The 27,004-nt window shown below is 49.0% G+C and overlaps 1 protein-coding gene across 3 annotated transcripts in view; it reads left to right on the top strand.

Annotated features, from left to right (window-relative positions):
* LOC111154084 (lipin 1) overlaps window positions 1-27,004 on the top strand; it is a 69,844-nt gene that overhangs the window by 888 nt on the left and 41,952 nt on the right. For 2 of the 3 annotated variants that reach the window (XM_022513450.1, XM_022513449.1), the window contains exons 2-6: window positions 15,888-16,088; window positions 17,007-17,102; window positions 20,428-20,735; window positions 22,736-22,861; window positions 25,185-25,289. In XM_022513450.1, coding sequence (XP_022369158.1) covers window positions 15,897-16,088; window positions 17,007-17,102; window positions 20,428-20,735; window positions 22,736-22,861; window positions 25,185-25,289 — 827 coding nt within the window. In that variant the 5' untranslated portion in view covers window positions 15,888-15,896. The remainder of the gene's footprint in view (window positions 1-15,887; window positions 16,089-17,006; window positions 17,103-20,427; window positions 20,736-22,735; window positions 22,862-25,184; window positions 25,290-27,004) is intronic. The other variant, XM_022513451.1, reaches the window with a different exon arrangement.

Raw genomic sequence — 27,004 nt, 5'->3', positions numbered from 1 at the left:
ATGTCAACCCAGCGTTTGACCACCAAACAGAAAACTTGAACTAAAGAACCCGGCAGATTAACTCAAGAGAGTTTTTTTAGCACTCAGTAGTATCCCCAGGATAGTAGGAGTATTTTGGAAAAGACGAGAGTTTGTAAGTTTTTTTGTTTTTGTTTTTGTTTTTGTTTTTTTTTTAAATCTGAGGAATGGCATGATGATTGTGGATTTTTATCTGTTCTATAATTCAGGTCTTACGAATTAAAGGAAGCAGTTGAGGAATGGGTAGTAATTGAGAAATAAACACACACTCCCCCTGCCCTCCATGTTGGGAGATCTGAGTTTGACTTTGGTTCTGTGTTTTGATAATTCTTCCTATTTGTCAACATTTGTGTTATTATCCGGCATGTTTATTCCTGGATGTGCGTTTTGGAGCTTTTCTTCCTGTTTGTATGTAGGGCTGTGTAGTGTTGTGGAGCTGGGCTTGGCCAGAGGCTTGAACCTGAACTTAGCTCTTCCTGAGCTTGCTGGAGGCTCCTGTGCAAGTGTGCTCCCCATCTCAGATCTCACTTATCAAAATCTCCTCACTCTAGAAAAGAACACACTGCAAGGCACAAACCTACCTGCTGAGTCTAGTTCTGTGGGACAGAACTTGAGGGTTCATGGGAGGGCCTTAAGGATCTCTGTGTCCTTGGGGGACCTCGGGAATGGCTGGGGAGAGTTTTCCCTAGATGGGGTGAGGATGGCCAGACTGGCCCGGCCAGAGGGAGGTCTGTGGGCCCAGCCCTTTCCCAGTGAGCTAAACTCAGAGCCCTGGACCAGAGGGAAGGGGAGGCCCGGAGATGGAAAGATAGTTCGAAGAGGCCACCATGGGCCTATGGGGTGCTGAGGCTAGCACTTTGCAGTTACACTGGACACTTACCACTGTATGACTTGGGCCAAAGACTTAAATTCTCTGAACCTTGGGTTCTTCATCCGTGAAATGTAGAGATAACCGTACCTATTCAGGAGATTACTGTAAAAATGAACTGAGATATACAAGAGTCCCTGGAACAGAATACAGGGGCCATGACTCACTGCGGAGGTTATTATTTTCGGGAGGAATATGGGGTACCAGTGAGGAGGACTGTTTGTAGGGCTGAGGCAGTTCTGACCAACGCTGGCCCCTGGGCTGCAGATCATCACTGTGGGGGACCCCCCCCCAGTTGTCTCCTATTGGGAGTTGGCCTCTCCTGGGACCTCTCTCTTCTGGGTTCAGGGTACACAAGACAAACTGATGTGGGCGAGCATTCGGATGGGTATGGGTGAGGGTTGCCAGCAGCTTCTTGGAGGGGAGGGTTGGGGATGGGTGGGGGGTGGTATTACAGCAATTAGAGTGGCTTTTGGAGCATTTTAGAGAAACACTAGGAAGACTGCAATCCATGTGGGACACGGAGGCTAATGCCGTGACCTGTTTGCACGACAGCTTCCTTAGTGTGACTGGGTGGGGGGGTGTTCGGAGCTGTGAAGGTCCTGAGGAGGAAGACAGGAGGTCGAGATGGATCAGTGGCCACTGTCAGCCCTGGGGTGGGCCCCCTGTGAAGGGGGATGTCACACCGTACATTTTATTGAATACTACCTCAGTTTATTATGGGGTAAGCCCACTCAAAATTGGAATGGAATTTGTGAAAAGAGTTAGGCAGGGCCCAACTTAATTCTTCATGTATGGAAGACTCCAGGTGCCTATTAGCTGGTCATTTCAGAAATGGGAACTTTCTAAGCTGTGAGTGAGGGGCCTAATACCTGATTTAGCTCCTGGCAGCTCCTGCTTGGGGAAGTGGGGGCGGCCGGCTGAAGGTGCCCTTACTGTCCTGATGTCCTACATTGGCTTGCTCTGCTCCCTCCTTCCTGTGTCCTCCCCACTTCCCGGTGCACCTCTTCCTCTTCCTCCATCCTACTTCTCCCCTCTCCCTACCTTTTATTCAGCAAACTGAGAAGTAAGAAGTGAGCTGGCAGAGGCTGGGCAGAGGCTGGGCCGGGCCGGGCTGGGCTGTGGGCAGGCTGGAGTATCAGCTGCAGAGTGAGTGTCTCGAGGAAGAGGTCAGCTCTGCACAGAGTTCTGAGTCTGGGCATAGGTCAGTATTTGTCACAGTGCATGCAGTGTGTGACCTCCTGGTCATCAAATCAGTTTCGTTGGCCTACAGACATTTTAAAAAAGTGAAATAGAAAAGGAGATACCAGATAATGCTTTGTGGAACTTGTTTTAGCCCATGATATGTGTGTGCGCATGTGTGCGTGCGTGTGTGTGTGTGTGTGTGTGTGAGATTGCGTGCCTCTGTGGAGGGAGGGCAGGTGGGTGTGTGAGGAAGAGTGCATGGGTGTGTGGGGAGAGGAGCCGTACAGCCCCGCGGCCCTGGCCCTGGCTTCCTCCCAGCCCACAGCAGCCACTGCCTGCTGGGGGGTGGCTCAGGGTGGCTGGGCCACGTCCCCTGCCCAGCTGAGAGGTTGGGAGGAAGTGAATGGACAGGGCTCAGGCTGGAGACAGCAGGGAGCTTCTCAGGCTGGCGAGCATGGCCATATCTTTTAACCCTCCGACCAAGCCGTGTGAGTCCTTCAACAGCTTAGATTTTTTGCTGGTACTGAATGCTGGAGCTTTCCAGAAAAAAGCTACAGCTGTTAGGACATTCAGGGCTCTGTGTCAACCATCTGTTTGCTCCTAATGCGATGTTCTCTACCTTGCTCGAGAAGCTGACTATGGACCCTGTGATTAAGATGCACCTGTTTTCTAGAGGCTTCTGGGACACCGTGAGCACACTTACCCCATGTGCCTTGTTCCCAGAGGTCCCTCTATCTCCTTGGATACGTGTACTTTCTCTTTCTGGCAAAATCTTTCTGCGTTCACGGGTCTCACTAGTCATTCCCTTTGATTTGCAAAAGACAATATACAAGCAGCAAAGGTCATGGGATAACAGGGCACCATGGCCCAACGAGACGTTCTCCTTGGCAACTACTTCTGCCAAAGAATTTCCTGCTGGGGAGTTCTGCCTAATCGCAGAATGCTGCCCAATCTGGGGGTTGCCTTTGGGCTCAGATTTTTGAACAAAGGTATTATCACCCTATGGTAATAGAAACATACCCTTCTAATATTTCTGCATTAATTTTAACCTATGATATTCCCTGCTGTTCTCTTTCTGGGAAGGTGCAATTTAAATTGTTAAGGCCAGAGCCTTCATTCGGAGTCTGGGAGCCGTTTGTGACCACGGGATTGGCACATGGCTTGCGTTGGGTGCACGTACTTTGAAAAATACTTTACATACCTCCAGTCCTGTGAGGCGGACGGTGTTCACCCCATTTTACAGATATGAAACTGAGGCTTAGGTTAGTCATTGGCACGTGGTCACAGGCTAGTGGGTGGAAGAGCTGGGATCGGAACGCCAGCCCCCTGCCTCCAGGAGAGTGTGCATTCTCAGCCCCTGAGCTGTAAGGCAGCACTCTTGAACATCAGGTGATACTGGCCTTCCATAAGCTGCGGGGGTGGAGTGGGTGGGGGTCACACGGAAGTGGAAGTCACAGAAGGAGGACATTCTTCTTGACCACGACGCAAACGTGGAGGGAGGGCGCCTGCAGCTATGCAGAGAGGATGCAGGCCTTGTGCTCGGTTAGTGAGTTGGTTAAATAGTTAAGAGCCAGAGGATCGGGGTCTCAACCTGGAGGGATTTGGCCCGGCGTGTTGTCCACCCTGCGGTGTAGATCTCTCCTTCCTCTACTACTGTCCAGGCCTCTTGTGCTCCTTGGCAGGGACCTGAGAACTCTCATCACATGGGATTATAAGATCCGAGCATTGCGAAATCCCAACACTGGAGGAGCTGAGTGGTCACCCTCTGACCTTTCTGACCAAAGCAGAACCCCCCTGTCACCCCTTCTTGTCCCAGCAGTTTCATTGGCCGGAGACCCCAACACTGAGTGGGCCAGAGTTTTCCATGCCTCAGCCAGTTCTCTGAGGTCATTCAAAGTTACTGTTCAAATAATACATACGCGTGGAAAAAACAAAAGCCAGAACCAACGCTACGGACATGAAAATGGTGAAAGCGAAGGTCTTTTTTCCACGACCTGGTCCCCAGGGCTCAGCCTGTGGACCTTGTTTGATATGTAAATCAGTCCCGAATTTTTTATTTTTGTGTGCACCTCAGACTGTGTGTAAAAGTAATTCTTAAAAAAAAAAATTGATTCATTTTATCAATATTTGTATACACTTTCACTCAATAGATACTTTTTTTAATCATTTTTTAAAAATTTATTTTCAGCATAACAGTATTCATTGTTTTTGTACCACACCCAGTGCTCCATGCAATCCGTGCCCTCTCCAATACCCACCACCTGGTTCCCCCAACCTCCCACCCCCTGCTCCTTCAAAACCCTCAGATAGTTTTTCAGAGTCCATAGTCTCTCATGGTTCACCTCCCCTTCCAATTTCCCCCAACTCCCTTCCCCTCTCCATCTCCCCTTGTCCTCCATGCTATTTGTTATGCTCCACAAGTAAGCGAAACCATAGGATAACTGACTCTCTCTGCTTATTTCACTCAGCATCATCTCTTCCAGTCCCGTCCATGTTGCTACAAAAGTTGGGTATTCATCCTTTCTGATGGAGGCATCATACTCCATAGTGTATATGGACCACATCTTCCTTAGCCATTCGTCCATTGAAGGGCAGCTTGGTTCTTTCCACAGTTTGGTGACCGTGGCCGTTGCTGCTATAAACATTGGGGTACAGATGGCCCTTCTTTTCACTACATCTGTATCTTGGGGGTAAATACCCAGTAGTGCATCAATAGATACCTTTGTTGATTTAGTATTTGTTTGACTTCCTCTCCCTGGGTTTTTTTTTTTTTTTTTTAATCAGGTTTATGATGTTCTGTTACATGGTTTATTTAACCAGTCCTATAGACATTTAAATTGTTTCTAATTTTCCCTATTACAGTCAATGCACAATTACGGTTTTGGACATGGATCTTACGGCGGTAGGATTGTTGGCGAAGTATTTGCCAAAAACGAATGTACCCCAGGGTTCACCCCGTTTATTACCCACCAGTAAGGGGTGATGACTTGGTTTCTCCTGCTGTCACCAGCCCTGTAGTTTTTACAAGATACTCTGAGTTTAGACCGTCTGAGAGGCCTCCTTTGTGTATCTTAAATGATGAATGGGGTTGAGTATCTCATGTATCACAGACCGAATGAGCTTCTCTCTCTGCGACCCCGCTCTGTATTCTGCCCATTTTTCCTACTGGGTTAGTGTGAGGCCATCTTAAACTGACTTTCATCATGTGGAGATGGGTGGTGGTAGCAGACACTGCAGGGTCATGAACGCTGTGGCCAGGGTTTTGGATTTTGGCAGAACTTCCAAGAAAGCAGAGTTTCTTGGCAAGTTGTGAAGTTCAGAGAGTCTGTCGATTTTGGGTGAAAAGCTGATTTTTCTGATGTAATAACTAGGCAAGAAGTTATGAGACCTCCAGTCCCTCATCTTCCAGTGCTACGCTTCTGGAACCACTCAAGATTGCGCTAACTGATGCTCGAGTATCTGCCTTGTGCCGGGAATCATACAGATTCACTCCAGCATGGGGCGTTTCTGCCCCTAATTGTGGGGGTGGGGGCTTGAAGGGGAAGAAAACTTCCCAGGCCTTTGCTCTTTGTCCTGAGTGGTAGGTAATAGCCTCCTCCCCAAGGGACACACTCTCCACACCTCCACCTGTACCCTTCTTCCTGCAGAATCGTCTGGGAGCTGGCTCGCCCTTCCCCTGGTCCTGAAACTGAGCCGTGATGAGCTCGAGTTCGGTGTTCTCCGCCTGCTTTACTCAGGGCTTTGGTGGGGGAAAGCTCGGGCCAGCTGGGTTTTCTGCTCCATCACTTCTGCAGGAAGTATCAGTCTGACCTGCATGGTTTCTAGAAGCATCTCAAGCTTTCCTAGTGAATTTTCTTATTTTGAGGGGAGTGTTTCCTGGAGCAGGCTGGCCTGCCAGCGAAGACCCCAATTCCCCAAGGACTTTACCCTTCATTTAAGAAGCTTGTCTTAGTACCGCGTTGAGGACTAGGGAACTAGTTGGGGTAGCCAGCCAGAGGGAAGGAAGTGTGCCCCCCCCCCCGCCCCTGTGTGGCAGGCCAGGGAGGAAACGGAGGTATCTTGATTCTCAGGGGGGTGTTCTTCTCTCTGCCTCTTGCTGCAACTGTGACATACTTCCTTTTTTTTGGTCATTTATGTGTAACTGATCACTTGTACCGATGGATAAGTCAGCTTGCAAGGCTCTGAAGAAGGACTTATTTGCTGTTAATATAAATCACAAAAGGAAGATACACTACTTATAAACCAGTGTAATTTTCTTGCAAGTCTTCTTAGTCATTAGGCCATTCAGGGGATTTCTTAGAAATTGTCTTTTTGTTGTTTCTGTTTTTCAACGCTTTGGCTGAATACCAGCCCTTACCTCATAACCTCCCAGGTGAACGTGATCTTGGCCGCTTAGACTTGGTCAGATGTGCATCCTAGACGTGGAGACACAGAGTGTGCTCAGGGGAGAACAGCGTGGGGGTGGTGAGTGGAGGCCCCCCTCATCTCTCTGAGCCCAAATGGGATGGTGACAGCGTGTTCCATGCCTGTTAGGGTACCAGGGGCCATCACTTCGCTGTCCTCCGATGGCCTCAGGACAACCGGGAGAAGGCAGAATGAGACCTCCTGGGCCTTGAAGGACCTGTGGGGAGAACTCCGGGGAGGCAGCCTTTGTTGTATTTTTGAGGAAGAACTGTCCTGACTAAAAGCCCAACAGTTTAAATATTCCTAGTGACAGGGTGCTCACTCTCCAAGGCAATTTCTTCCCTTTTTGGGAAAGTTATAAATGGACCTCAATATTCAGTTGTTGATAACTGAGCCAATTAAGATAGGAGACTTCCTGTTTCTCACGGACAGGAACAAACCCTCCCTGGGGCCGTACCCACAGCCAGGTGCAGTCTTCGCTGCATGAAGGGAGGAACGGTCTGGGTAGGAAGAGGGGGCGCGGTAGTGTTCTATCACCTGTCCTCAGAGACAACTTTTGGGTATTTACTGTAGATCGGGATAAAAAGAGGAGGGGGTGATTTGATCCCCGAGTATTCAGACTTTAATTACTAGCAAAATCTCTGCCCTTTCTCTTCTTCTTCTTCTTCTTCTTTTTCTTCTTCTTCTTCTTCTTCTTCTTCTTCTTCTTCTCGGGATAAAAAGAGGAGGGGGTGATTTGATCCCCGAGTATTCAGACTTTAATTATTAGCAAAATCTCTGCCTTTTCTCTTCTTCTTCTTCTTCTTCTTCTTTTTTTTTTTTTTTTAAGAATTTTTATATATTCGACAGAGAGCACAAGCAGATGGAGTAGCAGGGAGAGGGAGAAGCAGGCTCCCCACTTAGCAAGGAGCCAGGTGTGGGGGAATCATGACCTGAGCCGAAGGCAGATGCTTAACCCCCTGAACCCCCCAGGCACCTCTGCCCTTTCTCTTCTTTAACTGCGAAGGAATGAGCCCCTTTCAGGCCTCCTGCTTTACCTGTGTGCCATCTGGAGATGGCAGAGGGGAGGCTGGCCTGTCACTCTGGGACCGACTGGCACGCACAGGCGGATCTCGGGGGCAAGCAGACCCATTTCCAAACCAGACACTAGCTTAGGAAAAAGAAAGAAAGCTATTCACATGTACCTCTTGAGAATCATGTTGGCCTCATTGTTGGAGAAGCGAAGATATTTGCATGTCCTGGGCGTTACACTTTCCTGCATATGGGATTTGAAGCCTGTGTGTGCTCCCCTGCACATGTATTGGACTGTCCAGTCATATGGGAGGGTTGTAGGATTGTCACAATGCTGGATACAGTCCTAACCTGGATTCCTATGCTGTTCTGTCCCTTCCCTGCCCCGGGACCCTGAGCAAGTGACGTAAGGTCTAAAGCTCGGTTTCCTGCTCAGCAAGATGGGAAAATTCTATCCTTTGCATTGTTATGGTAAACAATTAAGTGGTTTAAACTCTGTTATTGTCCCCACTTTTATTGTCCCCACTGGGGCATTGTCCTACTCTCCGTGGTGGGTGAGAACGGGCAGTGGTTTGTGTCACACTGGTTTGCTGCTCTATCATCTTTGCCTGGTGTGGCTGGAAAAGTCTGCATGTTTAGAAGCCTCTCAGACGTGCTCCTCTAACTGAAGCAGCTGGAAGGCTGGGACCCCAGGGTGAAATTGGTCAAAGTCTGCTGGTCCTTGAGGGCAGCCTGTTGTGTAGCTGGGTGTGTCCCTGCTGCTGATAACAGGAACACAAAGTGGGGGGGCGCTCACCCCAGGCTGACATGGGGCTGGTTCTCCAGTCAAGGAGCTCCCCAGATGTACCATAAAACCAGATGCCACAGGTGTTCCCTAAGCACCTGCCGTGAGAGTGGGGGGAGCGGGGCAGAATGCATGTGCTTGGGAGGCAGGCTGGTTCCAGGAAGTGATGAGTCATTCTGAGGGTGAAAGCGCCAGAAGAGTCTCCCGACACAAAGGAGGCCACACAAAAGAGGCCGTTTTGACCTTTTCATCCTTGAATTTTGATTGACCTCCCCGGGACCCCGAGGTGGGGTACTGAAGAGGGTGTGCGTACTTGTGAAAATACCGCATTGAGAGCCAATGACGGAGTCTGCTTGGTCTAGTCACTTACTCGGGGAGGTGAGGACGCTGGTAGTGTTTGCCGCCAGCTTTCCAAGGACAGAGACCTTTTCTAGGCCATCGTTTTGTGTTGCACTCACGATGACAGCTGGTGAGGTGCCATCAGAGGCACAATGTTCGTACCTTGCTCCCATGCACAGCGCTCACAAAGTTCAGAGGAGGACGATCTCCTCCTGGCCTTCTGACCCCAAGTTTTGTGCAGTTTCTGTTTTCCAGACTCTTATCCTTTGGGTTTCATGGCCTGGTTTTTTGGCAAGAAAAGCCTTACGAGCCTGTTACTTAAACTGTATCTGTAGGGAATTTCATCTGGGGCGTTATCTTCATGAATTTTACATTGCTGGGAGAGAACAAATGCTGTTCTTCATTTCTTCTAGATTTTAAATCACAGCACTTGCCCCCCTCATTCCCGGAATTGCCAAGCTGCTCGAAGGGTGGCTCGTACACCTTATGGTCTCCACCACTGGACTGTTGTTGTGATGGGACAAAAATCCCCAAACAAACCCCTTTCTCCCACCACCCTTGGTTTCTTGCTTGGGATGAAGGCTTGATTTCATGATGTTGCTCTGGCCAGGTCACAGGGTCATGAACTTAGAGCACCACGGGGTTCTTGAATTCCCTCCACAACCTTTTGGCCGGAGGGTGGTTCAGACTCCTAGATGAGACCACCCTGGATGGAGCGGTCACTCCCTCTAATGAGTCAGCTCTCCATGGAAGCTTGGTCTCCTAGACTGTGCTTTGGCCACCGGCTCTGGAATGTCCTGTCTGTAATTCTGACTCTAATTCCAGTCTGTGATCATCTCTGTAGCACTGGACACCCTGTCCACATCGGCTGAACATTCTTTGACATTCGGATCTAAGTGATTGCCGTCTGTTTTGCTGAAGGCTGACTTTGTTTGACTAGGTGGCACCCATTATACCAGTTTCGTGCGCTGAGATGGGGGACAGCGCCATGCAGTGGAGAACAGGGGAGTCTCGGGGTTCCACCTGGGCTCCTGCCCGCGTCCTGTTACTGGTCCCACCACTCTGGATGTCATGCAGACCTGGCACCCTGGTTCCTCATCAGAGAGGGGGCAGTAACGGGGGATTTGAGTGCGGCACAGGGTTGCTTAGATCTTAGCACGCGAGCTTGCTCATGGGAAGGTTTTCTGTGCCTTGCGAAGTCTGTGCAAATGGAGCGTGGAGGCTTGTGTGGCCCCTTTCCTGGGATTTCCCGAGAACTGCAAAAGAATTAAAATCACTTTTATCCACTTGTGGATCAAATGAGTAGAACAAGCAGTTTCTGAATTGGCAGCTAAGAGCCTTCGTCTAGAGTAATTCAAATCTTCATATTTAATAGTCGATGCAGTTCAAGTTGAACACACTGTTTATTTTTAATGTTGTAAGCAGAATCCCAGGTGGACCTATGATTTTGGATTTTTATGTTCCTCAGTGTTTTATCTGTGTCTAATATAAGAACTGTAGAGTTTCCAACTCAGGGAAGATTCTCTGAAAAGAGGGTATTTTCGTGAGATGGAACAGTCTCAGAAAATTAGCCTCAAAGAGTGTTTTGGAAAGCCAGAAGATACCACACTAAAAACCCTGCATATAATCATATATCAATTATAATATAAATACATTATATTTATGTTATATATTAATTATAATTATGTATCATACTATATATTACATTATATATCATAAAATACATTATATATAACATATTATATATATATTACATTCATCCCAAGCAATACATTATATATGTTGTACATATATAATATAAAATTAAATTATACATAATAAACATAATAATTACATGATATTTAATATTTGATAAATATTTCATATCAAATGTATAATAATATATAATAATTATAATATATAATGCAATAGATAATAATATTATTAATACTAATATTATTAGTATTAATATAATAATATATAATGGTATATAATTATAATAATGATATACTAACATATTAATATTAAAATAAGTATATTAATTATATATGTGTTTGTGTGTATATATGTGTATATATATGTGTGTGTATATATATGTATATATGTATACATGTGTTCACACGTTTCCTAACTTCAGAGCTGCTCTGAAAATCCACAGTACAGTTTAGAGAACCCTCGTTTGGCCAGAAGGAGGTGTTTGTGGGGTTTGGCTCATCTGTCCTTGAAAAGCTTCTGGAATAGGTAGAGGAATCCTGTTTCATGTGATAAATGAGGCCCTGTCGGGGAAGCAGCCATTGCTTGCTCAATGTGGAGACTGAAATCAGCAGATCTGGAAGTAATTTGGTTCGGGGTGAATGCAGAGCTGGGACCTCAGAGCTGTTCACCTGGATGTGGAAGCATTTTGTTTTGTTCTTTTCAGGTCGTACTTTGGTGACTCTGCAGGCAATTAAGATGCTTTCTGCTTCCCAGTGCTGCCCTTGCTGCCGCATCCTGTGTCTGTGAGCGCGGGAGACAAGGCAGTCGTGGGATTAAGGGGCAGGTGCAGGGAGCGTGCATCTGAGGCTGGCTTGTCCCGCTTCTTTAGGTAAATCTGATTAGCTTCTTCCTGGAGCCTTTTCCTCCCCACGGAACTGAGCCAGTGAACTGGGAGCTGGTGTCCAGCTGGTCTCGTCTTGTATTCGTCCAGCATTCTCCCAGAGCTTCTTTAGAAAACATCCTGAAGAGCAGAGATGAAGACAAGCCATGCTTGCCCCCAACTTGCCTACACCCCTCAGCCGAGCAGGCGCCCGGGCTGAACTGGTGCCCCCCTTCCCTGAAAGCCTGTCCCAGGCCTCCTGGGCCCAAGCAAACAGTAGTCGCCTTCCTGAAATCAGTTCTGGTTAGTTCAGCGTTCTCCCTCAGCCCCTCCCCAGTGGTGGGAACACACACATAACGTAAATGGTTACTGTCTTACTCATTTGTAAGTGCACATTTTAGTACACTTTGTGTGAGCATGTTCCTGCTGTTGCTGTCCTGCCACCATCGGGCTCCAGCTTTTATTTCCTCTTCCCAGTGAAGCTCTAACCCATTAACCCCTTCCTTCCTCCCCACAGTCCCTGGTAATCTCAGATCCACTCCTGGTTTCTAGGGGTTTACATAGGAAAATCCTACATCTGGTATTAATCCTTTTGTGACTGTCTCATTTGTCTTAGCATGATATCCTCTGGGTTTATCCCTGTTGCATATATGATGTATATCAAAATTTCCTTCCGCTTAAAGGCTGACTCGTAGCCCGTGGTATGTAAGTACCACATTTTATTTCTCAGTTTGTCCATCGATGAGCACTTGGGTGCTTTCTACCTTTTGGCCATTGTGAGAACGCTTCTGTGAGCATGGGTGTGCAGATATCTCTTTGAGACCCTGCTTTTGCTTTTCTTGGATATATATTTAGAAGAGGAATGGCTGGGTCATATGGTAATTCTATTTTTGATTTTCGGAGGAACTGTGTTCTGTACTGTTCCATACATAGAGCTGTACCATTTTGCATTCCTACCAACAGTGCACATGGGTTCCAATTTCTTCTGAGCCCTGCCAACCCTTGCCTCTTCTTCCTGTGCTTGAGAGAATGCCGTCCAGGTGGCCTCCTTCGTGAGAAGCGTTCAGCGGTCAGTTAGAGCAGCCGCTGTTGGTGCTGAGGACAGTTTCTGGGACTGTAGTGCCAGGTGGGGCTGTGACCCTGTCATCATTTGTTAAGAATTATGGAACAGATGCCCTGCCTCCAAGTTGCTCAACAGAGGGAGTAGCTAAAGATAATCAAAGCAACTTTCAGTTATTTGCGGTGGGAAAACGACAGCAGGCCGGCCCCGTGGCATGCACGGAGGGAAGATCGCAGGACCAGGAACTGGGAAGTCAGAGTCCATCTCTGCAAGGTGGGGAGCACTGCCTGTCACTTCCCATTTCTGGCCTTATTCCTTTCAAACGAGGGTTTCAGAATAACAACCCAGGGTCATGCCCCTTTGAAATCTTCAGATTCTGTGCAATAACCTTGAATTTGGTCACTGATGGGGAGAGGGACACTTTGCTGTGAGGACAAGAGAGCAGAGCCCCATTTAGCTTGAATTATTAAAGATGCCCCTTCAGGCTTCATCTCAGGGTGGTCGGAGCTGGAATCGGATCTTGTGGGTCATCATGCCAATGTCCTCGTCTTACAGATGAGGGGCTGGGATGTGGACATGTGGTCACATCATCCAGTCACGAGCTTGCTTTCGGCTGTGACTACAATATGTTGGCCAGTGGGTCCTCGGGGCTGCATGAGCAGCGGCAAGGGCATGGGCATGGGTTCGAGCCTCGCTGCAGGAGGCGGTCACCTGTCACTCAGGGACCAGTCTGGCCCACAGCTGAGGGTCGTGAAGCAGGAGGGGGGCTGTGGAACCAAAACAGAGGTGGCTTCAGGCCTAGGCCTGTGCCCTTCGGTATTGGCTTCATTGCACTTTTGCTTGTCCTTTAGTTCACTGGTGTGAAAGGCCTCGTACCTACAGCATTGTGAAAATCAAGGAGCACAAGGTCACGAGGAAGGAATTTACAAAAATATTGTTCCTACCGCCGTGCTTTGCCGCAGGGTTAGAGGCTGACCCCTCTCGGTAAGCACCGGAGGTTAAGATCTACATTGAACATTGATGTGACGATTTTTTTTTTTTTTTTTTTTTTTTGTAAAATGATTCTCTATTAGAAGTGTCAGGGTTCCTGGCGCCTGGCTGGCTCAGACAGTAGAGCACACCACGCTTGATGTTGGGGTCGTGAGTTCAAGCCCCACATTGGGCATAAAGCTTTCCAAAAAACCCACAAAACCCCAAACACAAAAAAGGAGTATCAGGGTCCTGGGAATCCTTTTTTGCATTGTTCTTCTTTTCGGAACTGTCTCCTGCCCTGGTTTGCCTGAAGTTAGTTAGCTTGCTCCCAGATGCAGAAGCTGCGTGATTTTCTGTTCTTGCCTCCCTGTGACTTGCGTTGGTAGCGGGGGCAGGAGTGCCGGGTGCATCTGTGCTGGTGTTCACGGAGGGTCTGCTCGTCGCTCGTCCCAGGGAGACGGGTCCATCAATCCACGGGGTGTCATTTAAGATTGTAAAATGAGCCATGAGGGCTTTCTTGGGTTCTTTGTAGGTTTTGTCATTGCTTTTAGGGCTCCGGCTGCTTCTAATTTAGCCTTGAATCAGCGGTTCATGTTTGGGCATGGTGTGCAGGGCTCGTGACCAACCACCGGTGAGCCTCAGTTTCCTTACTGGTGAGGGGACGCTAACTCACCTGTGCTTGTGTCAGGGGTTGAGGTGAGGCTGATGAAAAGTAGTTCTCGGTTTTTTAATTGGCAAAGATAAGGCTTGATCGTCGGCCTCAAGGACAATCTGGCTTCGCCAAGTGACAGGAAAACCACACGGCGAAATAGAGACACATCCAAGCGAGAAAGTGCACGGAACCAAACTGTGCAGACAGGTCAGGGACAGTGTGCACAGCAAGGTGGTGGCCGCTGGGATCGTTGTAAAGGACCCGCGGTGAGTGGGGTCAGCATGGTCCCTCGTGCCCCCATGTTGGGTAGGTGGCGTGATGGTTGGGAGAGATGGTGAGGTCTTGGGATCCAGCGATTGGAAGTCACAGCGTGCAGACCTTTCATGCTCAGATGGTGGACCTCAGGAGGCCACCGAAGTGTGAAGCGCACAGAGAGGGGAGGGGAGCAGCTTTGCCTGGGCCAACCTGTGAGGTCAGCTAAACTGGGCTGGCAAGGAGGCAGCCCCAAGCGAGCTGCACCCTGAGGCAGTTACCCCAAATGAGGGCAGACACTTCTGAGGACAGGCACCTCCCAAGGCAGGTCCCCTGAGCACTGGACCCTTGAAGACAGGTCCCCTGAGGACAGGCTCCTCCAAGGGCAGGAGGCCCAGTGAGGCAGAGCGAGGAGGAGCAAGTGGCAGAGGAAGGCTGCAGGGTTGGCCCTTGTGGGCTGCGGGCCACTCTGAGGTGTCCAGGTCTCATTGCGGCACGTGACAGGGCCAGACCATGGTACCAGAGAGTGGGATCTGCCAGGGTGGGCAGTGGGGCAGGGGAGGACAGTCACCAAGGTGGTCGTGGGAGCCGGAGCTGTGGAAAGAGGGCCAGAGCATGGCGCCAGCTCACTGGGGTCCTCTGGCCCCAAGCATCTCTCCAACTGTCCCTTTGCCTCCCTTTCTTGCCTCCTTGTGGGCTGGCGTCTTCTCATCTGCACCATCGCCAACAGCCACCGCTTAGCCTTCCGGCTTTCTTTCCCTTCTTGCCAGTCTGTACGCTTTTGCCGTGAGGCATTTTTGAACTCATGGGTCAAATCATCATTTTGTTGTTCCCGAGTCTGCAGTGGCTTCACGTTGCTCCTTAGAAACGTCTGGGCCTCCCAGTGTGGCGCGAACTCTCCATCCTTCCCTGCTTGTCTGTGGCAGGCACAGCCCCCCAGCCGGGCTCCTGGGCACTGTCCCCGTGGGCGCCTGCCCCCTCCCCGCCCACTGCAGCCCCTTCCATGTGTTCTCCGCCTCCCTCGGCTGCGGCCCCTCCTGTCGGCTTAGAACAGACACGGCCCCACGGACATGTACTTCACTTCCCCATGTTTTACTTCTGTCTCCTTCACGAGCCTGTGAATCCCTTCAGGGGCCAGGGACGCCGTCTTTTTTATCTCTGTGTGACCAGTACCAGGCTGGGTGGAGAGTAGATGCTGGATGTTTGCTGACCGGCCTTTGGTTGCTTAGCCGGACAGGCACATGGAAGCAGAGCCTGTGTTTCCCCTGGAGCCGCCGTGGGGCAGAATCCGATTAGGCAGACTGAGACCGGGATGGAAATTGTTCCAAATGAGTCAGTTTTTTTCCTTCTCAAGTGGAACTACCCATTTTTTTTCCAGTTACTGTTTTTGAATGCCGACTCTATTTGGCATGGTGGGGGCTAGAGCCCAAGAGGTATAAAGTGCGTCTCTTTTCTCACGAGTCTTCAGATTTAGCTGTAAAACCTGCAAGTGACGACAGAGCAGGGCACGGCTGAGCAGGTGCCGGGGCCGCGGAGGGGAAGAGCCCAGCGCCCTCCGGGATGAGGCTTCCTGGCGTCGGCAGGGTGGGGGTTGGTGGGCTGGCTGACAGGGGTGGGGGTAGACGGGTGGTGGGGGTGGGCGTCGTGGAGCCCATCCCGGTGGAACTGTAGGATCTGAATGAGGTGTGGCCGTCGAGCTAGTGTGAGGACGGCAAGTTCATCAGGACTGGCTCCAGACAGACAGCCTTCCTGGAATTAACCGACGGTGGGTCTGTCTCTGCTTTCTAGACTCAAACCATGAATTACGTGGGGCAGTTGGCGGGCCAGGTGTTCGTCACCGTGAAGGAACTCTACAAGGGGCTGAATCCTGCCACCCTGTCCGGATGCATTGATATCATCGTCGTCCGCCAGCCCAACGGGAGCCTCCAGTGCTCGCCCTTCCACGTGCGCTTTGGGAAGATGGGGGTCCTGCGCTCCCGAGAGAAAGTGGTGAGAGCATAGGACCCAGCGGCCTGGGGGGCCAGGTTCTATCTCTAAAATCTAAAATCATTGTGTTTCTGCCTTTGAAGATTTTATTTATTTATTTGACACACAGAGAGAGGTCACAGTAGGCAGAGCAGCACGCAGAGATAGAGGGGGAAGCAGGTTCCCGGCTGAGCAGGGAGCCCGAGGTGGGGCTCGATCCCAGGACCTCGAGATCATGCCCTGAGCCAAAGTCAGATGCTTTGCTGACTGTGCCCCTCAGGCACCCCTCATGTTTCTGTCTTCAGACAGAGCTTCAGGCCTCTGGAGCTGTGGCTTCACCCTGGGAAGGGCTGGTCACCGAATTGATAAGTACTAACTCGAATTGTGTTAAATTATTCCAAGACATAGGGGCAAAAATCACTAGTTATTAAGCTTGTGATTTGTGTGAGTCAGACATTCAGACCAAGGGCGGCAAGGTTCGTTTGTCTCCGCCCGCTGCCCTCTGGAGGCTTGGCCAGAAGACCTGTCCATAGATGCTGTCCCTCGCTGGCCTGGGGGCTCCTGGCTGGGCTGTCACCTGAGGCTCATGGCCACGATGCCTACACATGGCCCGTCCATGTGGCCTGAGTGGCCCCACAACATAGCTGCTGGATGCGGGGTGAACCTCTCCAGGGGAAAGGAGCCGGGGGGCCCCCGTGTCCTGACCTGGGTGCGGACGTTCCAGGAGCCAGTCCTGTCTCGCTCTCCTGGCTGGGGCAACCGCAAGGCTCCCTGTGCGCAGGGTCAGCGCTGGGGCAGGTAGACGCCGTTTCCGATGGCTTGCCTGACTGAGACATGGAACTGTGCCATCGTTTGGGTCATATGTGGGTAAAGGATATGTATATACAGGCAGGGCAGCCCCCTCGAGGTTTCCTGTTTGAGTTAAGTGTGTTTTTCCTTCAGGTTGACATAGAGATCAATGGGGAGTCCGTGGATTTGCACATGAAATTGGGAGATAACGGAGAAGCATTTTTTGTTCAAGAGACTGATAATGACCAGGTAAGGACGGCTGGCGGTCACTGGGACTTCCTAGTTTCGAGTTTTGAGCGATGCTTCTCTAGAGGGCCAGCGGAAGTTTGGAGAAGTAACACTGGTGCGGGGCGGTGTAGCCCGCTGCAGCAGAGAAGCGTGGCTGCTGACCTGTACCAGGGATCTGGGAGCCCCACGGGGTGGGTGCGAGCCGTGTCCGAGACCCCGCAGTCCTGGCCTGCTTCCTTGTGCTGTCTCCGAGGAGACAGGAACCGGATCACGCCGAGCTGTTGTCCAAAACACACAGGTTACTCTGGCATGTCAGGTCTCAGAGGGCTGAACGTTCTAATTTTTGTGTAGTATGTAACCACATCACTTTCATTTTTTGTAATTTAAAACAATTTTAACAGCTCTACTAAGATACAGTTTGTGTACTGTACACTTTCTCTATTGCAAATGTACAGTTTGGTGGTTTTCAGTTTTCTCCAAAGAGATGTCACACGGTCAATTTTAGGCCATTTTCATCAGCCCAAGAAGAAACCCTGTACCCTGTAGCTGTCGCCTCCCTATATCCCCCAAGCCCCCGCCCCATCATCTTCCTGTGCCCTCAGCAACCTCTCTTTTACTTTCTGTTTCTCTCAATTTCCCTGTTCTGAGCTTTCCCACGATGCAGTCCCAAGTATGTTGTCATCATGCCTGGCTTCCTTCCCTTCTCAGGAAGCCGTTGGGGCTCTCCCGTCCCGTAGCCGGGCTCCGGGCTTCATCCCTCTGTGGGGCTGCATCATTGCCCGTGGTATCCGCGCACCACACTGGTTTGCCCTTTCGTGGGCTCGGGGACATCTGGGTCGTGTCTGCCTTTTGGCTGTCAAGAAGGATGCCGCTGTGAGCGTTCCTGCGCAAGTTTTCGTGAGGACAATGGCTTTGTTTCTCTTGGGTCCATACCCAGGAGCAGAAGCTCCCCGTCACGTGCTAGTGGTGTGTTCCGTGTTTGAGGAACGGCTGCTCTGTTTGACGTTCCCATAAGCGGGGCGTCAGCTTTGGGCTTGTCCATGTCCTCATGGCCACCTGCCCTGGGCCTGCGGGTCTAGCTGTCCTGGGGGCGTGCAGGGACGTCTCACCGTGGCGCTGCCACGCGTCTCCCTGATGGCTGGTGAGCTGCGCATCTTTTCACAGGGCTGGCCGTTTGTCTTTGTTCTTTGGAGAAAAATCTATTCAGATCTTGTGATTGGGTTTTCGTCTTTTAATTTTTTTTTTTTTATTCATTTATTTGACAGACAGAGATCACAAGTAGGCAGAGAGGCAGGCAGAGAGAGGAGGAAGCAGGCTCCCTGCTGAGCAGAGAGCCCGATGCGGGGCTCGATCCCAGGACTCTGAGATCATGACCTGAGCCGAAGGCAGAGGCTTCACCCACTGAGCCACCCGGGCGCCCCGTGGGTTTTTGTCTTTTTACGAGTGGTTTGTCATGGACGTCTTCACTTGCTTCACGCATTCGTTGAAGCACAAAACTTCTACATTTTGATCAAGTCCAGTTTATCTGCCTTTTTTTTTTTTTTATCCTTTTGTGGCTTCTGCCCTTGTCATTCTGCCTAAGAATCCTTTGCCAAATCCAAGGTCATGAAGATTTATCCCGATGTTTTCTTCTAAGAGAAACCGCTTTTTCACTCTTACCTTCTTCGAGAAAGTGTGGAAGGGATGCTGTGTTGGGATTCCTCAAGAAAATCCACTTAGACTAGTTCTTTCACGGGAAGATAGCGTGATGCCAAAGGAACAGCTATAAAGCTCCAGGGTCAAAAATGAACGCACATGGTTTCAGTTTCAGAATAAAATGGTCCCAGGCTGCTCCTTTTTTTGGTCTCCCCAAAGGTGTGATGTAATGGGAGGACCAGCATCCTCGGCCTGTTCCCCCGACTTCTGTAATTACGTCCCTGTCCTCAGGGATGGCTCTGAGAGTCACTCATTCGTAATTATTAATTCTTGCCATCTCAGATGGATGCTTGCCTTCCAAATTTCTGTTGTCCCTTAGCTTGGACAGATTTTACGCTCTGAGAGTTGAAGAAGCGTTTTGGGCGAGGCTTCCATGGAAGCTGCAGGGGCTTGAGCCTGCTCTGGTGGGCCTGAAGGGTGCCTGGGGGCAGGACGGGGCTTCGGGGGGCGGGGGGCGGGTATGTTCTGCCCCTTACGGATAGCCCTGGCTACCCCTGCAAGACTACTGCAAGTCGGGGAAGCCCGTGTTCCTCATCACCAGAGCGCCCCAGGATCCGGGCCCTCTGTGTGTGGAGCTTTGCCCCTTCCCTGCCCCTGTGGAGACCCTTCTTTGCTCTTAACCTCGTGTCGGCACTGGCGGCCTTTCTTCTGGGTTTGGCCCATTGAGCAGCTGGGCGAGATGACCTCTCACCTCCCAGCTTAAGGCTTGGTCTCAGATGGTCTCTGCACAACTGTAGCACCTCAAGTGTTCTCGAACCTGCTGTAAAGGGTCAGCAGGGGGGTTCTGTTTCTCTCTTCTCCTTTGTATATGTTCTTTCCGTCTTGTTACCAAGTGTCTCCTAATAAATAAGCCATTAATAAAAATGATTAATTAATTATGATTATCTATAATTATGAATTATAATTAATACAGTAATATAATTATTAATAATAATAATTAATAAAATGATTGTTATAGTTTTTAGATGATTATTATACCTTATTAAACAACTTAAATGGTAAATCATTATTAAACAACTTAAATGGACAGGCCATGTATTTTTAACTTCTGTTTTTAAGACGAGAGTTGGTATCTAATTGACTAACGGCCGAATACCTGGACGGCTCTGGTGTAGGCAGGCACTCAGGGAGGCGGTGTCAGCTGTATTCTTGTTTTTAATTACTATCATCTTAATTCAGTGCATATTAAAAATGTATACACATTCTCTCTTTTACATGCAAACATGTGCGCCCACGTACACATACCCACACACGCCACCACATACACTTACCCCCTTCCGGGCACTGAAATGCAAAGTTGAGCCCAGTTCCCAGGTAATGTGATGAATCAAAGCTCATTTTTCCCTCTTTACTATGGATACTTCAAATGCTTCGGGTGCCCTGAAATCACTCATTACCTCGCTTTGCTATAATTACGAAAATGCGGGACTCGATACAAAATGCCATAGAGTGCATTGTTGATTCGTGGTTGGCTATCCCGATCTGGCACTGCCTCCAGCCCGCGGTGGCCGTGACCGCTGGTCCCCCCGCCCCACGTAGCCCTCCCCGAGGGCGCTCGCACTCCTAAAGGAACACTGGCCAGCCTTTGGCACCCCTTGCCCCTTAAGCCCAAATTAACAAGGCTCTTTGAAATCTCTTTTCTGCCCTTCAGGAGGTGATCCCCATGTACCTGGCCACCTCCCCTATCCTGTCGGAGGGAGCCTCGCGCATGGAGTGTCAACTGAAAAGGAACTCTGTAGACAGGATCAGAAGCCTGGACCCCAGCGCGTCTGCCCAGGCCTTACCTCCCAGTGAGGCCGCTTCGAGCAGCTCTTTAGTGAAGAAGAGAAGGAAAAGGAGGAGAAAGTCCCAGCTGGACACCCTGAAAAGAGACGACAACATGAACACATCTGAGGATGAGGACATGTTTCCCATAGAGATGAGCTCGGATGACCAGGCTGACCCCCTGGACGGTAGCAGGTAAACGTGCGTGAAAGCCGGGGCCTGTGGGGGAGTCAGGCACATTCGTTCTCTGAGATGATTCTCACAACCCGTTTTTTGCCACAGTATTCCTTATTCTTTTCTTTCTTTTTTTAAAGATTTTATTTATTTATTAGAGAGAGAGAGAGGGCAAGGGTGAGCAGGGGGAGGGGCAGAAAGGGAGGGAGGGGGAGAAGTAGGCTCCCCGCTGAGCAGGGGGCCTGACCCGGGGGTCGATCCCAGGACCCTGGGACGTGACCTGAGCTGAAGGTAAAGGCCTACCGATTGAGCCCCCCAGGTGCCCAGTGTTCCTTATTCTTATGTGAATGCGTCTTAGACTGAGTGTTAGAACTCTGTGGCCCCAACCTCAAGGGGCAGATACATCTGAGCTGGCTTACAGCTACAAGGTGGTGGGTCCTCGTCTGGCCGCCTCAGCATCTAGGACGGAACTGAGGGACAGAGAAGCGAGCAAACGAATACTTCATGCACGAAACCCTGTTTCAGAGCCTGCTTGTTCTTATTTGGGCCCGGACTGTAGTCCCGGCCGTTGGGGTGATGTGTGTCTGGGGACTGATCTGTAACAGCTTTCAGGTTATAAGGACGTGAAGAACGTGACCAGTTTTCTCTCCAAGCAGACTTTTCCTTTTCAGTTCTGACTAGGCCCGAGGTTTCATGGTCGTCTTGCTCAACTTTCTTTGCTTTTAACTGGGTGGTGAAATTCAGTTTCTGTGTATTACTATTTTAGTGAAAATGGCCAATTTTAAAAGACAAAACTCATTTGTAAAGTATACTTGATATTTCAGATCTTTATGTAATTCAGGTTTTTTTTTTTTTTTTTTTTTTTTAAAGGGGGGTTGCTGAGGGAGAGAGAGACTGTCAGGCAGACTTCTGCTGAGCGCAGAGCGTGATGCAGGGCTCAATCTCACGACCCTGAGATCATGACTTGAGCCGAAATCAAGAGTAGGGAGCTTCACTGACGGAGCCACTCAGGCGCTCCTAAAATTCAGTATAATTTTTGATAGTTATTTTGTATCTTGTTAACATGAAAAAGGGATAAGGAACATCAGGAGTGTCCCTCTGCTTCATTATTCAAATTAGGACTTTTTTTCCCCCCTCTAGCTAAAAATACAGGCAAACTGGCAATGTCACTTTTCCTCACTATAGCCTCTAATATGCTGTAGGCTCAGAAACTAGTGGTTGGGCTTATGATAGTTGCCGTCCCTGCATGGCTTTTAATTCCAGAACTTAGTGACAGATATTTCAGGGAACATCAAAAGTATGGACCGACGGCCTCTGTGTGACTGCAAGAGGGAATCGTATTTTTGTAATGAGTGCATTCTACCTGAAACAAGGTAGCTTTGCAGTCGTTTTGTCATTATTAGAATCTTTTGGTTTATATCATTTGTTCGTTCTGCTAGGTGAAGGATTGTCTGTGTGTGGTCATTCGCTTGGCAACCTCCTGCGCACAGCAAGACTTTTCAGCCTCCGGGGTCCCTTTCGGGGCCGCGGTGTAACATGACCAGCGGGATCACCATTATGCACGTCTGCCAGCCCAGAGACTTGATTAAAGTCATTTTTTAAAAAAGATTTTATTTATTTATTTGATAGAGATTACAAGTAGGCAGAGAATCAGAGAGAAGCAGGCTCCCTGCTGAGCAAAGATCCCAATGCGGGGCTTGATCCCAGGACCCTGAGATCATGACCTGAGCCAAAGGCAGAGGCTTAACCCACTGAGCCACTCAGGCGCCCCAAATACAGTCATTTTAATGAGCTTTATAATCCAACCAAAGCACAAACACATTGACGTGTGCCTGTGTCTCACATTTTCCCTCCCCACTGCCTCCAGTACGCCTGGGTGGGTCAGAAAGAGATCGTGTTCATTGACAAAGAACTTAGCTAATCAAGATAAAAGGGAAACTTGCCTTCATTATGAATCTGTCGCACATAATCACTAATAATTCTTTGACTTTAGTCTTTTTCTTCTTTTTTTTTCCCTCCAGAACTCTTCCTAATGATATACCTGTATTCCAAGAAGATGTTTCTAAGGAAAGCCCTTCCCCCATCATGACTTACCCTCAGTCAGCATCGTACCCTAATTCTGATAGAGAGTGGTCACCCAGCGCCAGGTGAGTTGCTGGGGGAAGTGTGCGCATTTGACCACCCCCGTCCAGAGGATTTAAAGTCAGTGACAGGAAGCGTGTCTAATAATAGTGAAATATAAGTAAAAAGTGAAAAAAATGCGGGTTAGAGTAGGAGGTATAGATTGGGATTGAAAAAGGACACGTGCAGACCATAAACTTCTGATGTCATAATCAAGCTGTAGATCTGGCTCTTCACTCCCCACAGGTGACCTTGAAAGCAAAGCTACTCCAGTTCCTTAGTGCTGATCGTCAGCAGGAGAAAACAGGTGGCCGAACCTTTCTTGACACTTAGCCCTCAAGTACGATTCCGGAGCCACCAAGATGGTTCTGGGCTGTTAGAATGATGCCTTCTCCCCGTGCTTAACCCCTTCTGCTGAAACCAGGAATATTTCCCTGAAAAGAACTCTGATGATGCCCTAGAGTTGGGTGGAAACTTGGAGAATCGGACCTGCTCAGGCTGCGGATCGCCATCCTAAAGACCCAGGGACTGGTAGTCAGTGAGACCTCTGAGAATATGTGAGCCCTTCTCAGAAGAACCAGGGAGGGGACAGATCTAAACCGAGTGTCCTCAGCAGGGGCTGTATCACCCCCATTGCGGCAAAAATGGGCTCTTGGGCAGCAGAGAGTTCTTAGGTATTATAATGGCTTGTGGCCTCCATGAGGCCTCACACATAAGCAAATTCGGAGCCCATCTGTGGTATTAAAGGGTTACGGTGGAGGGAGGACCATAAGAGGAAAAAAGTCTCAGCTGTCTGGGGGTATGTGAACAATGGGAAGAGGTTGTGAAACACTGATCTTAGTGACAGGGACATCCTTGGATTCTTCGTCTTTTTTTTTTTTTTTTTTAAGATTTTATTTATTTGAGAGAGAGAAAGAACCACCAATGAGCAGTGGGGAGGGGCAGAGCAAGAGGGGGAGCAGACTCCCCACTGAGCAGGAGCCCGATGTGGGGCTCGATCCCAGGACCTTGGGATCATGACCAGAGCCAAAGACAGATGTTTAACCCACTGAGCCCGCCCAGGCACCCTAGCCTTGGATCGTTCTTATTCCTTACGTTGTAGATGTACTTGTGGTTTGTAGTGGAAGTGTGGGAACCCCACTGCAAAGGCTCCCTGCTTAAAGCCAGAGTCCTCCCAACAGCCCTCCTCGTTCCAGTTCCACCAGAGCGATCTCGTCAGTGGAATAGCACAGTGAGCAGCGTGTGCTGGAGTCTGAGTCCCAGAGAACTAGATCAGTCCCATGCCTGCGTCTGGGACAGCGGGTGTCGGTCCGCCCGGGTGGGGCCGGGGGCCTGCGGGGTGTCTTCATGGAGGTCTGTCTGCAGACCCACCCCGTGCTGTAGAAACAGAACGCTAGCTACCCAGGACGTTTACAGTTTTCCAGCAGCCATCCTTAGAGGGTAAAAAGAAACTGAGAAAGTTTCCTTTGATGATTGAGTTCCTTTGACCCAGCATGTCCAAAATATCATTAAGTCGTTTCCATGAAGTTCTTAATGAGATTTTCACATTCTTGTTTTCATACTAAGTCTTTGATCATTGTGAATTCACATGGAAAGACCACCTTGGTGTGGACGTGTCACACTTCATGTGCTCGATAGTCACGTGCAGCCGGCGGCTGTCATAATGGACAGTGCAGATATTAGACCTTCCTGGGACTTTCCCCATCATCTCCCGAGGTCTGTGGAAATGCACCCTAAGGAGGGAAAAAGACGGCACTTTAGGAAGAAAATTATGTGGGATGGTTAGAAACCACTATTAGGTTGGAAAATCTGTTCAGACACTCTACCAATTTTGAATTTCAAATAAATGTTTAAAACGCAACCGTGGGTATGTTCTCCTGTCTCCCGTGATTTGCCTTATGAATCCAGAAGAGTGGCCGTGTCAGAACCTGTGGGTCTGACTGCTGTCAAATGCAACGACAAATTAGGATAAATAGATACATTTCCATACCTTGGAAGTACGTCTTTTCTTTGAAGAGACAACTGGCAGCAGAAACGATCAACTCTTTGGAGACTGCAGTTTGATTAAACTCTGAATTCTGACCAGAGAATAACAATCTTTTACGGCCATATGGACGAAATAGAAAGTGAAATGAGTCTTTTGGCAGTTTCCTGTTCTTGTGTTCAAAAAATTCATGTTGACTTCTGAGTGATTTCAACAGAGTCATTTCTGCTGTTGTCAGATGCCTAAGTATGTTCATTTTCTTGCAAATGTTATTGTGGAGAGTAGTCAAATAATTTATATGAAGTTTAATTGAATTGACCTATCATTTTTCTTTTTCTTAATGTATATCACGTGGTATCCGGTAGCCCGATAGATTGCCAAAGGACTGCCCCCCGCCTGGCAGTTGCGGCCGAGGGAGGCCTCTCTAGCTCTTGCCCTCCACAGTCTTCCCACTTCCATGCTTCGGAAAGGTAGAGGGGCTTTTTCCCCACTTGGATGTCTTCGATAATCAAAATTGTGATCTAACTCGTACAAGCCTGTTTACCATTGACCAAATTACTTACACAGACAATACATAGACTGTGTAAATGAAACTTTTGATCTAACTCTTACAAATCTACTTGACTAACCAAATTACTTATGAAGAAAATACATAGAGATGGTTTTTTTTTTCCTTTGATTAAGCATTTGTAGATTATTAGATTTTTTTCCACAACTAAATTGGATTCTCTGGAAATTATGGCTAAGCATATAGCTCTTCCTAATTTTATGGAGCGCTTTGCAAAACAGAACAATGAAATAAAAATTGGTAATATGATTTTTGCTTTGTGTCTAGGGTTGTTCAACATACGAGTTTATAAGATCTTTTGTGTAAGGGGAGTTATTATAACTCTTTAAATTGCTCATTAGACTGTCTGAATAATGGAATCCTATTTCCAAGGCATTTCTAGAATGGAATTTTGGAATGTAGCACAGGTTTAGGATCATAGGTTTGTATTTTCCTCAGATGCCATGGTCTGAGGTTCTTGCCTCCGTTCCTTCCATGGTATCCACACTCCAAGCTGCATGGTGGACCTACATGGTTTCTAAATGTTAACAAATGAAGCTCTGACTGACTTCTCCACGAGAAATGGTTTCCTTTTTGATTAAAGAACCAAGTCTCAGGATATGCTTCGTTTGGAGGGTTTCATGTACAGAGGAAAGGCCATTTTGAAAGGAGGTAAACTAAGCTGTGAACAGTTAGAACTCACTTGCCCAAGTAGGACTGGCAAAATCCTCAAAACTGTTCCGTGGTTAATAAATGCGTTATTTACGAAAGCCAATCACAGATCTTGTAAGCTTTTTTTTTTGAACAACCCTTGACCTTAAAAGACTAAGATTTGATAATGGGAAACCTTGGACCCACCATCTTCCTTGTGAATCACACCCAGAACTGGGAGCCTTTCCCCGACTCACCTTCTGTCAGCCTGAATTCCACAGACCGTGCGCGGGCATTTGCGTGCAGGATCCTTCTGAGGGAGGCTGATGTTGCCGCCATTTATGGTGGTGGCCTGCCGGGCGCCAGAGGTGGTGCTCCCAGCTCAGGGCTTGCTTTCTGTGAAGGAGTTTGCAAACCTGAATACCCTTGTGGAGACCTAGGGCTTGTGGGGTTGGCCAGGGGTCGGAATAGCAGGAATTCTGGAGTTGGCACCACAAGACACCCATGACAAGCATTTGCCTTCTTCTAGAGCAGGGGCTGGCTAAGGACAGCCGGTGGGCCAGCCGTGGCCCCCCATCCGTCCTCGTGGTTCTGTGGATCTGCGGCTTGTTCACGTATCGTCAAGGGCTGTTTTTGTGCAGCTGCGACAAAATTGTGTGCTCTGACAAAGGTCGCATGACCCACAAAGCTTGACGAAGTTCGCTGACCCCGCGGCTCCAGAGCAAGCTCTGTTTAAAGGGCACTGCTGACTTCAGCGCGCGGAGTACGGCCATTCCTTGTTCCACAAAACATCACTCATGTTTTATGTGGTAAAATAGAACAGCAGGAGCTTTTTAGACCAGGGGTTGGAGGTTTGGATGCCGCGCTGCAGAGGACAGGAAGCCAGTCACAGTGGACCTTTTCTGTGATGACTCTGGAGACAAACTGGATGCTGGTCACGGTTGTAGGTACACTGGAGGCCATGACACCCCCTCTGGACCTGGCGCT

This window comes from Enhydra lutris, unplaced genomic scaffold, assembly GCF_002288905.1.
Source record: "Enhydra lutris kenyoni isolate GAN:26980312 unplaced genomic scaffold, ASM228890v2 scaffoldscaffold35, whole genome shotgun sequence".
In the NCBI taxonomy this organism is placed as follows: Eukaryota; Metazoa; Chordata; class Mammalia; order Carnivora; family Mustelidae; genus Enhydra; species Enhydra lutris.
The sequence above is the reverse complement of the archived record's forward strand: the minus strand, read 5'-3'. Positions and strand labels throughout refer to the sequence as shown.